General features: G+C 40.6%; 1 protein-coding gene across 2 annotated transcripts in view; it reads right to left on the bottom strand.

The window, feature by feature from the left end:
• Positions 1-4747: 4747 nt before the first annotated feature.
• RNF130 (ring finger protein 130) overlaps positions 4748-15363 on the bottom strand; it is a 110287-nt gene continuing 99671 nt past the window's right edge. Inside the window, exons 8-9 of one of the 2 annotated variants that reach the window (XM_008015535.3) lie at positions 12749-12842; positions 4748-4936 (exon numbers count right to left, since the gene is read on the bottom strand). In XM_008015535.3, the coding sequence (XP_008013726.3) occupies positions 4921-4936; positions 12749-12842 (110 nt within the window). In that variant the 3' untranslated portion in view covers positions 4748-4920. The remainder of the gene's footprint in view (positions 4937-12748; positions 12843-15363) is intronic. The other variant, XM_008015537.3, reaches the window with a different exon arrangement.

Genomic DNA, 15363 nt, shown 5'->3' with positions numbered 1-15363 from the left:
TAATAATGTCTGTTAAATCGCAAAGTCACAAACAGGTTCAAATTTCAATGGCAGATGACACACATGTTCCCTAAGACTGATGGGAAATCCCAATCTATTAATTCACCCATCTCACTTCTTAGCTCTTGCAAAAAATTCTCTATCTGGCCTTGAACAGCATTTATTTTTTTAAAGTCTTACTTAATACTATGACTCAAAATAATGTGAAAAGAAAGCACATTAAGTTAGTAGAAAGAGTAACACTGTCATTAAAAGTCCTACGTCTCCTGATGTACTTCAGCATCTTCTGATGACTGCTGATGAAGGAAAATAATGAATCACCGTTAAATAAGGAGAGAAGGAAACAAAAAGGAAGAACTGCTTTGATTTCCATGGAGCGAAACCAGGTGGGGAGGAACTATACCATGAATTTGTGAAATACTACCAGAGGTAAAACCTTTTTACTGAGGAAGATATCAATACAAGAGAGCTCACTCTAGAAAATAAGGCCAAACATGCTCGGCTGAACTTTGTCATTCTGAGTTGGCTGGTAATACCAGGAGGGCCACTGAACCAGGGACTCTCAATGGATAGAGGTGTATGAATAACCAGTACAGCTTTAAAACATTCTTCAACCCCATATGTACCTAACAACAGAGCCCCAAACTGCATGAAGCAAAAACAGACAGAATAAAAGGGAGAAACAGATAATTCGACAATACTAGAGATAATAATACTCACATTCAACAATTTCTAGAACTACAAAGAAAAACAAGGAAAGGGAAGATTTGAACAACACGATTAACTAGACCTAACACACATCTACAGAACAGTCTATCCAACAATAGCAGATATGTACATTCTTAAGTGCACATGGAACATTCTCCAGGACAGACCATGTTAGGTCATAAGAGAAGCCTTAATAAATTTATGATTGAAATCATACAAAGTATGTTCTCCAATACTGAATTTAGAATGAAACTGGCAATCTATAACAGAAGGAAATTTGTGAAATTTATGAACACACAGGATTCAAACAACATACTCCTAAATAACCAATGGGCCAAAGAAGAAATAACGGGAAACCAGAGATGAAATAAAAGCCACAACATACCAAAATTTACAAACAGGTGAAATAGGACTCAGAGGGAAATTTATAGCTATAAACAACTACATTAAATAAAAAAGACCTCAAATCAATAACCTCACCTTCTACCTTAAAAAAGAAAAAACTAAACATAAACCAAGTAGAAGAAAGGAAATAAAGATTTGAGTAAGGCCAGGTGTGGTGGGTGAAGCCTGTAATCCTACCACTTTGGGAGGCTGAGGTAGGAGGATCATTTGAGCCAGGGAGTTCAAGGTTGCAGTGAGCTGAGACTGTGCCACTGCACTCCAGCCTGGGTGACTGAGCGAGACATGAGACGTCTCAAAAACAAAACAAAAAAACAAGATTTGAGTAAAAATTAATGAAATAGAGAATAGAAGAGATAAAAATCAATAAAACAAAAAAGGATACATTCCTAGAAAGATACAAATGACTCAAACTGTCTCAACCGTAAATAGAAAACCTGAATAGGCCTCTAAGTGAGGAGAGAATGAGTTGGAAATCAAAAAACTTCCTACAAAGAAAAGTCCAGGACCAGATGGCTTCCAAATATCTAAAGAATTAACACAATTCTTCCTAAGATCTTCCAAAAAACAGAAGAGGAAAGAACACTTCATAATTGTTTATGATGGCAGCATTATACTACCAAGGTCAGTAAGGACATAAGAATTAATTACACACCAAAAATTCCTTATAAATATAGATGCAAAAATCCTCGGCAAAAATACTAACAAACTAAATCCAGCAAATATAAAAAGGATTGCACATTATGACCAAGTGGGATTTATCCCAGGATTGGTTCAGTGTAAGAAAATCAATATAATACATCATATTCATAGGATAGAATAGAATAAAGGCAAACTCACATGATCATCTCAATAGACACAAAGCTTTTGACAGAATCAAAAACTGTTTCATGATAAAAAACGTTCAGTAAGCTAGAAATAGAAGGTAACTTTCTCAACTTGATAAAGGGTATCTAATCTATGAAAGTCTTAATAGCTAACCTCATAATCAGTGGTGACAGATGGAAAGTTTTTCCCTACAAGATCACAACACCACATGGACGTCTGTTTGCACCATTTCCATTCAACAATCTACTATTTGAGGTTCTAGCCAGGAACAATTAAGCATGAGAATAAAATAAATAAGCATCCAGATTGGAAAGGAAGAAGAAAAATGATCTCTATGTGCAGATGACATGATCTTGTAGACAGAAAAGCCCAAGGAATCCACAAAAAAATGAGAATAAATGAGTTCAGCAATGTTGTAGGATAAAAGATCAATGTACAAAAATTAATCACAGTTCTACAGAAATTAAACATGTGGAATGATATCCCATGCTCATGAGCTGGAAGGCAATACTGTTGAGACAGCAATGCTAACTAACATGTTCTACATATTCAGTGCAATCCCTATAAAATCCTAGTTTTTTTTGTTTTTGTTTTTGTTTTTGTTTTACAGAGATTGAGAAGTTGATTCTAAAATTCATTGAGAAATGCAAGGGACCCTGAATAAAGAAAACAAACTTGAAAAAGAACAAAGTTGGAGAACTCACACTTCCCAATTTCAAAACTTACTATGAAATCAATGGAAGAATTCAGAGTCCAGACATAAACTCATACATTATACTCAATTGATTTTTGACAAGGGTGCCAAGACCATTTAATGGAGAAAAAGTCTCTTAAACAAATGGCACTGGGAAAACTGAACATCTACATGCAAAAGAATGAAGGTAAGACCCCTACCTTACACCATATACAAATATTAACTCCAAATGGATCATCAAAGATCTAAATGTAAGAACAAAGACTATATTGTTCTTAGAAGTCTTTGTGACCTTAAATTAGGTAATACTTTCTTAGACATCTAAAGTACAATCAACCAAAGGAAAAAACTGACATATTCAACTTCATCCAAATTTAAAACTTTATGCTTTGAAAGACAGTACCAAGAAAGTGAATAGAGAATGGGAGAAAATATTTCAAATCACCTGTCTGATAAAGGCCTAGTATCTACAACATACAAAGAACTCTTACAACAAAAAAGTCCAATTTAAAAATGGGCAAAGCACTGGGATAGACGTTTCTCCAAAGAAAATAGAAAATGGCCAAAAGCACATGAAAAGATGTTGAATCTTTAGTCACTAGGGTAATGCACGTTAAAAACATGAGATGGCTCCTTCACACCCACTACGACATCTATAAGAAAAAAGACAGGCAGTCACTGGTGTTAGGGAGGTTGTGAAGAAACTGCAACCCTCATACGTTCTTGGTGAGAATGCAAAATGGTGCAGCTTCTTTGAAGAATATTTTGGCAATTCCTCAAGAAGTTAAACATACAGTTATAACATAATCCAGCAATTGCACTCCTAGGGACATATCCAGAGAACTGAAAATATATATTCATGCCAAAATTTGTTCATGAATGTTTATAGCAACATTATTCATAACAGCCAAACAGTGGAAACAAGTCAAGCGTCCATCAGCAGAACAAAATGTGGTACATCCATACTATGGAGTGTTCCTCAGCCACACAAAGAAGTACTGACACATGCTATAACATGTATGAACTGTGAACACATTATGCTAAGTCAAAGAAGCCAGACACAAAAGGCCACATACTATATGGTTCTATTCACATGAAATGCCCAGAACAGGCAAATCCACAGAAACAATGAGTAGATTTCCAGGTTTCCAGGGCTAGCAGGGGTGAGTAGTTACTGTTAATGAGCATGAGGTTTCTTTATGGCGTGATGAAAATGTTCTTGAATTTGATAGTGGTGATGGTAGCACAACTTTGTGACTATACTAAAAACTACTGAAATATACACTCTACAAGGGTAATTTTATGGTATGTGAATTATATTTCAATTACCAAAATCCTTTCAGCCCCCTACTGATTTGAGCATGACTACTGAAGTGAACCCCTGTTTTCAATAGGAATATATGTTCTCACTCCACAGGTAGGCTGAGGTAGAAGATTAAGAATTCACTGCTGCAAACATTTACAAATACTGAAAATCCTTCAAGAATATAATTCAATGTAACAAAATATTTTGAAATTCTCCTCATCAGTAAAGCAAAAATACTTGATTGGCACATGTAAAATTGCTCTCACCCTACTTTTTTGAATTTGCTGTTTTTAAAAGAACACAAATAGGTAAAAAAAAAAAAAAAAAAAAATCTCAGACAGATATAATTTATTACTAATTAGGTGTGACTTCGAAAATATTTTTTACACTTATTCCTTCATTCCACAAATATTTATTGAGCACTTACTACGTGCAAAGCACTCTGTTGGGTGCAGAAGCACAGTGGGGAGCAAATGTTCCAAGTCCCTGCTGCTGGGGGTGCTGAAGCTCTGGGGAAGGCTGATTAACCACAAAGAAGAAATTATCAGAGAGCGAATGTCCACCTTGAAGAATGAGTAAATCAACTGACCACCCTAAGCGGCATCACCAGCAGCACGTCCCCACTCTTGTGCCCTATGTGGGCAGGAGCCCATGTGAAGACACCAATAGTAAGCGTCAATCCCTGTTCCTCTCACGGGAGCCAGGAGCACATTCTGTCTCTGAAACACAAACAAACGCAATCCGGGCCTGCGATCTCCAAATCAGCCCTCGAAACACAGGTCTGGTTAATAATACTCAACAGCACAGTCTTTTTATTTTATTATTTATTTCTTTTAATACAAAGCTTTGGCATTAGCAATTTTATGAAAAAATAAAATGTACTAAAAATAAATGCTTGTGTGGCATGATTGGTAAATGATGCACAAAAATAGGTTCTTTTTTCCTTCAAGGCAATCAGTCAGAAAGCAGTTTTTTTTCTTCTTCAAAACCATTCTACCCTATGGAATAAAAGGAAAAAAGAAGTCATAAATTAGTTAAAGAGTAGTCAAATGTTTAAAGTAACAGAGAAGTAACCCTAACTGAAGGGTGGCCTGGGCTGTCCCCAGCTATTTCCCAACCCCTCTGGTAAGGCCAGGAAGCCATTAAGTGTTTTCCCACAATCAGCAGTTTCAGATCTGCAGGTGACTGACTCATCCACCTTAGAGGTGCTTTAATACGCCCAAAAGAATGAAGGAAAAGGTCAGGCCCATGGCGTGTTGTTTAAATACACAGGGATGATTATCACACAATTTACAGCTTATCCTGGTTTAAATACATGTTCTGAATGCTGAGGGTGCTGAAATCTGTAGCTGTTGTCTTAAAAAAAATGCTCCTCTTACCCCTCAAACAAGAATGTCCTTACTTATTGTGAAGTGACAGGGATGCATGGCTGTCTCACAGGAATCCTCCAGACCTTGTGTATGCGTGTTTCTGTCCTTGTATCAGCTGGAAAAAGAGCCTATGACCTTTTGGCGAGCCCCCGCGCTGACCCAGCTCCTGCTGCCCTCTCTGCAGCCCTGTGCTGTGGCACTGCCCTGGCTTTCTGATGCCTTGGATTCCTGCTCATTTCCAGGGTCCCCAAATCGAGCTATTAGAAGGATCTCTTTCTTTCAGTTGGGCTCCAGATCTCTGCTTCAAACCACACAAGCTTTGGTTATTATACAACTCTCCAGCAACTCTTGATTTCAGCTCCTGCTCGCCACCCTGACTTCCTCCTTCAACTCCCTGTTTTTACCTAATCGATCTTCCTGCCTCCATGCTGTACCACAGCAAGCAACTTTGCAGCCACGAGGAATATCTCTCTGCTGAAAAGCCTTAGAGCCCATTACCAGCTCTTTACAAGAATAAAGTCCAAATTCTGTCTCCTGCCTACCGCCACCACCACCTACGGTAGACACACCAAACCACACAACTCCCTGATCCTGGTCTGTGTGGTCCTCACTGTGTGCCCTAATTATGCCCAGGCTGGTTCCTCAGTCACTCCTCCAAGCAGCTTTTTCAGCTCCCCCAAAGGTAAAGCAGCAGCTCCGCAGGCATGACCCAGAAGGGCCTTTGCATACTCCCTCACTCTCCAGCCACATCAGTACGCACATGAGGGCACAGCCCTGAGCTCCAGTGGGGCCAGGCCAGGTCTCCGTTAGCTTCAGCACTGCAAGCCCAGTGCTTCGCACAAGCCCAGGAGCCTACTTGGGAAAGGGCATCTCAATGAATGAGGGGGCGTTGTCAACTTTTTTGAAGAACCTCTGGTATAAAGGATATTCACAACTTCACATAAAGCTCTGTACTTTATTATTTCTTGTAGTTCCTATTTAGGGTAACACATTTTCTAGTATTTCCTCAGAAAAACTGAATATTAAAGACTTTCTTTTTTTTTTTTTTTTTTTTTTTTTTTTTTTGAGACGGAGTCTCGCTCTGTCGCCCAGGCTGGAGTGCAGTGGCCGGATCTCAGCTCACTGCAAGCTCCGCCTCCCGGGTTCATGCCATTCTCCTGCCTCAGCCTCCCGAGTAACTGGGACTACAGGCGCCCGCCACCTCGCCCGGCTAGTTTTTTTGTAGTTTTAGTAGAGACGGGGTTTCACCGTGTTAGCCAGGATGGTCTCGATCTTCTGACCTCGTGATCCGCCCGTCTCGGCCTCCCAAAGTGCTGGGATTACAGGCTTGAGCCACCGCGTCCGGCCGAATATTAAAGACTTTCAAGGGGTAATCAAGTTTTTAAATCTACTTTATCTTGTTGCCTCTTAAAGAAATTATAGGCTGGGCGTGGTGGCTCACGCCTGTAATCCCAGCACTTTGGGAGGCTGAGGCAGGTGGATCACCTGAGGTCAGGAGTTTGAGACCAGTCTGACCAACATGGCAAAACCCCATCTCCACTAAAAAGACAAAAATTAGCCAGGGGCGGTGGCGGGCGCCTGTAGTCCCAGCTACTCGGGAAGCTGAGACAGAAGAATCGCTTGAACCTGGGAGGCAGAGGTTGCAGTGAGCCGAGATTGCACCATTGCACTCCAGCCTGGGTGATAGAGCGAGCCTCTGTCTCAAATAAATAAATAAAATAAAGCAAAATAATAACCACTGCCAAAGAGAGCAGAGAAGTCCAATGCAAGTTCCCACTGCCTTTAATACTCATGTTGCAACTGCATTTTTAGGAAACGAAATTTGTCTTCTTCAACCACATTATTTGGCACTATCCTCCTCTCTGAAGTAGTCAAATGCAAGCAGTTTAAAGGAAAAGGCTGGAACCAGAGGTGCTGGGTTTGAATTCCAGCGGCCTTCTTCCTACGGCATCCCTCCGGAGTCACTCACTCCCTCGAAGCCCTAATTCATTCTTTTGTGTATATGTATCTCACACTCAGATTGGCTACAAGGGGAATAAACACTAAGAGAAAGAAGAGGATCCACTATCCAGCAGCACACCTCAAACAGAGGTTAATTTTAAATCTTTTCGGGAACTGTTACAAGACAGGTTGTGTGAGCAAAAGGTTATCAGGTTGAGAACTAAAAATTCAAAATTCTTTAGACAAGTGTTTCTCAAACTAAAGCAAACAACCTATTAATGGTTTTTAAAATCAATTTAGGAGCTAACAACTAATATTAACAAGGCAGACGGTTGACTACATCAGAGAATACTGCATGCAGTCAGGGAAGTGACTGTGAAATTTGTTTCAGTTACATATGGGAGTACTAGGTCACAATGCAAAATGTATCTCTTACAGCAGGAGATGGTTTTTTAAAAGTCTGAAAAACACTGCTATTGATATTTAAGGTTCTAAAAGAGAAAGAGAACCCAACACCTCTCCTCGGCCTCTGATCACTCCTAGGAACAATTCAAGAGGGACCCTGAGCACAGGATGAGTCTTAAAGCCTTCCATCTGACGTGAGGTCGGCCTGTGAACAGCTCTATCCTGTAGCTTCCGTCTGAAGATTTAGGTCCTGGTGCAGGCTCGCTAGCTTTCAAAGTGTCCCGTGTTTTGGATGGACAATTTTAACTAATACAAAGTTTTCTTGTTTTCTTTCTTTCTTTCTCTCTCTTTCTTTTTTTTTTTTTTTTTTTTTTTGAGAGAGAGTTTCACTCTGGTCACTCAGGCTGGAGTGCAATGGGGCGATCTCGGCTCACTGCAACCTTTGCCTCCCAGGTTCAAGTGATTCTTCTGCCTCAGCCTTAGCTGGGATTACAGGCACCTGCCACCACACCCAGCTAATTTTCATATCTTTAGTAGAGATGGGGTTTCACCATGTTGGCTAGGCTTGTCTCGAACTCCCGGCCTCAGGTGATCTGCCCGCCTCGACCTCCCAAAGTGCTGGGATTACAGGCGTGAGCTACTGTGCCAGGCCACAAAGCTCTTTTGTATATCAAGTGGAAATCTACCTCCCTGTAGATACCGCCAGAGCTCCAGAAATACAGAGTAAGCATCTCTCTGTATGCACTGGTTAGTCACCATGAGACTCTTTTGAGTATTGAACCAGGCAATATGGGTAAAAGAGACCAGTGTAGAACTAAAATCTTGGAAGGCATTCAATAAACAGTAGTTATTCTCATCTTTAAGAGTCTTTCAAACACCTGGAAACACCTCTCATCTCACCCGGTTCCCTCTCTTCCAAAACAAGTATCCCCAAGACATCAAATAATTAAATTTGCAGACCCTTTTATGTTGGGCTAGTTTCTCAATATTCCTCTTAAAAAGAGTACTGAGCACTCACGCCTGTAATCCCAGCACTTTGGGAGGCCGAGGCAGGCGGATCACAAGGTCAGGAGTTCAAGACCAGCCTGGACAAGATAGTGAAACCCCATCTCTACTGAAAATACAAAAAAATTAGCCAGGTGTGGTGGCGGGTGCCTGTGATTCCAGCTACTCAGAAGGCTGAGGCAGATAATTGCTTGAACCCGGGAGGTGGAGGTTGTGGTGGGCTGAGATGGCACCACTGCACTCTAGCCTGGATAACAGAGCAAGACTCCGTCTCAAAGAAAAAAAAAAAAAAGAGTACTGAGCAAAATAATTCAGAAATACTGAGAGTAAAATAGAAACATCAACTCTTTTTATATAAAGGAGTTTATATATATAAATTTCTGATACTACACTAAGAGGAAGCTCACCAGCAGTTTCCTGGTGGACCTGCTATAAGAAGCCAGGGCTTCCTGATCTCAGGTTATGCCACTGGAACATCTGCTCTAGTTATTTTATCACCTTTACCACTTCAGATTCGTTTCCTCATGCCAAGACTTTTTTGAATCTTGAATAATGAGCTACCCTTCTCTGCAAATCTTAGAACATGATTTCTATGAATCAGAATCTAGCAACTGGAAAAAGGCTCTAGGGGATACCTAGTCACGCCTCCCATTAAACTTAAAATCTCTGCTACATATTTGTATATGTTCTTCAAATACAAATAATAAAAATATTTATCTTTCTTATTTTGAGGGAAAACTAGAGTGACACAAATATCAGTTGGTAAATGTTGGCATTTCACAAGGTTTATATGAATAACCAAGTAGAGCAAAACACCCCTTTTGGGAATTGAAATTCGATAACTTTGCTTACCCAGGTACTAAGAAACAGAGGTATGAGAAGCCAATACATAAATATATTTACCTTACATTTATTTGCTTCTTTGACTACCATCCTGTTTATATTTGTAAAGTTTCAAAGATTACCAGATCTGTTTGCAGTGTTAAAAAAATTTAATATGTAATTAGTTGCAGTACTTAAATAAATAGTATTTAATCATAATAGAAGGGCAGTGACTCCAAACCCAAGGGCTTTTTGATGGACTTCTGATTGAAGCCAACAGCACCAAGCCCTTGGTAAATGCACCGAGCATGGTGAGGGAGGGATGGGGGCTTGCATCCCTTGTAGGGATCCTCCTTGTGTAGTCAGCAACCCACCCATGGCAGGGGGCCCTAGACTGCCTGGGTCCCACACACTGCCCTTACATCGTGCCTACAGGGTTTCAACAGTGAGTAGACAGGGTCAAGGACTTGCTCGAATAGTAATATACAAGAAGAGTGACTAGTAACACTGCCAGAAAAGTAAACTATTCTAGTAGGTATATGCATAGAGGTGAAGTTCAGTATCAATTTTCAGACAGTCATTAAAATGCCAAGAGATGAAATCTGTTTATATATGACTATCTTACAAATGGATGAGGCTACCCAGAAAATTAAGCCAGGGCAATTAAGGTGAAAAAAAAATCTTATTTTAGTTGTAAGTTTCTTGGTAGATAAAGGCAAAAACAAATCAAATAGATGTTGAAAAATTCATTAATAAAGAATAATTACAAATTTATTTGCTAAAATAAACTTTTTTCTGGAATAAAATCACTAGGAATTTCTCATTGACATTTTTGAGAAAAAGACATTGGGTAAAAGTATTATTATCTTTCCTATCAGCTGCCACAATAAAAACTGCCTTTAAAAAGATTAAGTAATTCATGCTTACTGTTACAAAAAAAACACACAACACAAAAAAGCACACATTGAAGAAGACATTGCCCCAGATTCTAATGTAAGATAATCACCATTCATATTCTGGTGACCATCCTTGCTTGTATCCACATGTGTGCATACACAACACGCACACACATACACACTCTCTCCATTTTTCTCTCTAAATGGGATCATGAATATTGATTGTCCTTCAGTGGTTTTGACTGAAGGCACAGAAATAACAACCAAATGAACAACTGTGAAATCAACCCTCTACAACTGCTACTGGGAGAAGGGCTGGACTAAGGCATGGATCTAAGATCCATGGCTTAGATTCCAAGTCATGCAGGCATTTAGGTATGGAACTAAAATATTATGGCCCAGACACTATGGTTTCTAATAGGTAACATGTCTACTGAGCAACTCTCATTTTAATCTGATAAATGAACTGAACATCAGACGGATTCTGAGTGACAGTCAGGTGACTATTAAACTACCCAATACTTCTCGAAAAGTGCCTAGTGTAATTATTTGCTTGTATTGGTTATCACTCATTTGTGAACTTTTTGAGAAGTAGGCTTATATTACTATATTGCCTGATGGGTTAGCATGGGAGTCAGCAGAAGAGGTGGTTGTGGGTGAAATAAGTGTTTCCCTCCAAAATAAGGTTTGAATCATAGCTACTCACAGAGTTACTATGGTTCTGTGTCCTATTTCATGGAAGAAATTAAATTCAATTCCCAGACAATAAAGGCAGATGGCCATCTTACTAACAAAACTTCAACAGCACTGCAGTGCATTGGCTTGGCTAACATTTATTGAGCACTTCTTATGTACCAGGCACTGTGCTAAGCATTTTATATGCTGATTCTCATAACAACCCTGCCATATGGTCCCAGCATTCTGTTTATGAATGACTACAAGGAGCTTCAAATAAATAGAACTGCCCATGTCTTACAACTGAAAAATGGAGGAGCTGAGAGTCAAGTCCAGGTGTGTGTGACCCTAGAGTCCAAGGAATTAGGTACGCCATGCTGAAGGAAACTGCATGGGTGGCCGACAGCAGCAGCCAGTGGTTCCCCTGCTGGATCAGTGCGGTGCTCCTCTGAAGGCTGGGGAATGCCACCTGACCCTGACGTCTGTGAGCCCCAACACGTATGGGCTCACGGATGCCAGCGGGCACTTCTTGCAGGTATCTGGCCCACAGATCAGGTTTAGATCGAGTAACACATGTCACTGCAAGTGGAGGCCACTTGCCCATTGTTTCTATAGCCAGACAATGGGCAGTCAATTAAATAACTCCATGAGGTAGTTTGGTTATTACTCATCAATTAAAGTATCAGGACATAATTGAATAGAGAGATGGCGTGAATTCCACCCATACCAACTGAGGTTCAAATGTGGGCAGTGCCCCAGGGTTGCTTTCATCTCTAATTAGTTTTCATGAATATTGGTAAAAGAAAGGACTGAACGATATCCTCAGTAAATGTCCAAAATTTAGAACAAAACAAAACAAAGCAAAAATAACCCTTTCTATACCTTATCCCTATGGAAAACTACTCTTGGAACAGCACTGGATCAAAACGGACCGTAACAGTCATCTAGCCCAATCTTCCATCCTCTGAAAACACCTCACTACAGCACCCCTGACAAGCGACATCCAGCCTCCACCTGCATTCCCAGTCCTGGGCATGCCCTACAGCAAACCGTCCTGCCACTAAGCAACCTCACCGACAGATGTCCTTCCTTTCACCAAGGGGAAGCCTGCAGTCATGGAGCCTGCTCTCTGGTCCTCATTTTGCCCATGGAGATAGCGCTTAGACTTATTTTCTCTTCCTCCTCACAGTTGTCCTAATACCTGGAAACAGCGGGTCTTTTAAATTGCTTCTTTCCTGCAGGCCAAGTGCCCGAGGCACTTAGTAAACCCCTACTGTTTACAGGCATGGGTGCCGGGGCTTCCCCAGAAGCTGGACATGCAAGGCTCCAGGTAAGTGTGACGAACACAAAGTGGGGCTCTTCCCGTCAGCGATGAGGACACTGGCAGCCTTTTACACTCTATACTGTTCCTTTGCCATTTGCATTACACTGCTGATTCATTCTAAGCCTGTGGCTAATGAAAACCTCTGGATCTTTTCTCAAATGAGCTGTTCTTGTTGAATAAGGTGGATTCCCAATCTGTGTTGCTGACTAAAAATACATGTTCATGAAATAAAGTATTTTGCTAGATATGATCCCATCAGGATCAGTATGAAACTGGTGGAAAGCCAATTCTCACCACCTTCGTGAAAATGGCTCCACGTGTTTTCCTGGGATCATCTGGCACATGCAATCCAAAAAACAATTTGTTACTTACTCATTAGCATTCAAGCTAGCTGTGGCTCTGATGATCATGTAGCAGAGTGTGAGGGCACTGAGGAGGCCAAAACTGGCAATAATAAACCATTCTTCTGTTGACAAAGGAAAGGGAGGAAATCACTCTGGGGAGAAGGTTTAAGTCAAATCGATGCCAACATTTCCCTCAAATGCAACGAAGCAGACGTCAACGGAGGTGTAAGCCAAGACTGGCCCAAGGAAGTGAAGCAGGAGGTTTGCCAGAGAGCTACTAACTGGAGAAGGTTAGTGGAGTACTGGTGAAAGCTGCAAGGGAGAAAGGAAAGCATGGCCCAACCGTTTCTTCCATTTAGGTCCTGAGGTCTGTGAGCAGTGTAGCCACCAAAAAGTGTGTGGTGAAAATATGTATATAAAATTGCACATGGACATAGATTTTTTTCATTGTTAATGTAAATGGCAGTAAAGCAGACTACGCATATTTATAACCTTCTTTCCTTCTTCATTCTGTCATTTCTGCATGGCTTTCATTCTTAGTCAAAGGCTGAGGAGCACGGAGCAGCGGTTCCCCAGGTCCTGTGGGTGCTCCCAGCAGTCTGCGAGCCGGCCTCCCACGGCATCCACGGCTATATTGTTCTCTCTTACGCATGGGCTTACTTGGGATATTTATGTAAAAAGGACATCTCACTGGTGTCTCAAGAAACCAGAAACTGCTCTTCCCGACCCCACTGCTGAGGAGCAGCACTGGCTGTCCAGGCTGTGACACACAGAAGTAGGAAGGGCGGGGGACTGACCGGGTACTTGGCCACCAAAGAGCTGGAAACCTTTGGTGCTTACAACTCTAAGGATTTCCATCTAGCCTGTCTCTCTCTCCATCCAGATATTTTCCCTTACTTTTTCAGAGCCAATGTTGTCAAGGTAACATTTTAAAAACAGTATTTATTGAGAACCTCAAAAACAACCTAAGAACCGATCTGACTTGCTAAAAAGTCTTAACTCTAAAATATTTCTTAGAGTACACTGACTAGGGCTTTTTTAACAAACTGTTACACAATAAAATTACCTATATATCTGCAAGAAGGAAGAGAGAACTATTTACACGTGAACTGCCAAATATTTTATGCACAAGCTGTATATAACGTGTGTTTCTCAATCTGGGTTCCACAAATCCTAACCCCGCATGCAAAACTGTGTGTGCCTAGGCCTTTTTCTAGAAAAACATACTTTTGTTAGATTTTAAAGGTGGTGACTTTCAAAAGGTCACGAAGCACTGCTCTGGAGGACTTCCGGGTCCGGAGTGTGCTCTATGAGCACTTCTCTGCCCACCTTAGCTTATGTTATGAAAATGCTTAGTAAACCCCTACTGTTTAGAGATCAGTACAGCCACTGCCTCTCAAACTACAAACTTCCTCATCAGTAGATTGAAGCTTTTTATTTAATCAGCATGAACGTTCAAGAACATATATAAAACCCACCATTTTTACCTGTAATGTTTTAAGTTAGGGAAAATGTGTATGGCATTTTAAAAAATCAAGAGCCGAATGCCATCACCATCAAGGAACTTAACACAGTATCCTCTTTTTCCTTCTTGGAGACTTTCACATATGATACGCAGACTACCTTGTAGAACTTCGTCACATCTATGTTTCCAAATTCTGAGTATACCATCCCATATTTGCATGTCTTTGTGTGTGTGTGTGAGATTTCAATTTTAAAAACTTGTAACAGAAGGAAGTAGACACCATCATAAAACACCCAATATGCTGGTGGCATTTCCACAGTGCCCCCCTGCAGCAGGCCTGGCTACCTCTGCCCCCAGTGCCTACTTAGCACAGTGCCTTGCACACAGTGGGTGCCAGTTGGATGCATTGTGGTTGCTATGGTGCTACAGAGCTTCAGAGGGAAAGCAGAGGTAGCTGTGGTTTAGTTCAATCACATGAATTTTATTTATTAACATCATGTGTAAATTCTGCTAAAGATGATTAATTTGGTACATGAAGTAATCTTTTTTATCATCAAAGCATAAGGTTTTGAAAGGACATTTCTATATAAAATATAATGGGATCAGTATTTAATGTAGTAAGTAGTAGGTGCTCAATAAATGTTTGATCAATGAAGGACCTGAAAAACTCACTAATAAACCAACAACCTTTGTGTTCTTTATTGCTACTCAATCAAGTTTTAAAACTGTAGACCACAAAACCTAAACACCAAAGAAAGAAAACCATGAAATGCTATCAAAATGAATCACTGAGAGATGGTGAGAAATGAGCCAAACTATGCTCAAAGCATAGTTTTCCCTATTGCATAACTGAATGAGGGCTCTCTGAGTGTAGACAGATGACAGAATAAAACCTGGGGAACCATTTTCTAACAATAATGTCTGGTTGGTTAAAAACACGAATACTTTGATTGAACAGACCACACAAGTCTTAATATGTAAAGGAGAAAACATTTTGTAACAGTGTCATCCATTTCACTGACTCCCAGAGTGGAGTGGGGTCCCACCAGCCTCAGGGTCTGACGCTCTAGGCAAGCAGCAGCAGGTACTGGAACAGGCGACAGCAGAGCAGTAACAAGGAAGATGGGTGAAAGGTTGTTAGATGAAAACAACATGTAAAGAATGGAAGTGAAGAGAAA

Source organism: Chlorocebus sabaeus, chromosome 23, assembly GCF_047675955.1.
Source record: "Chlorocebus sabaeus isolate Y175 chromosome 23, mChlSab1.0.hap1, whole genome shotgun sequence".
NCBI lineage: Eukaryota > Metazoa > Chordata > Mammalia > Primates > Cercopithecidae > Chlorocebus > Chlorocebus sabaeus.
The sequence above is the reverse complement of the archived record's forward strand: the minus strand, read 5'-3'. Positions and strand labels throughout refer to the sequence as shown.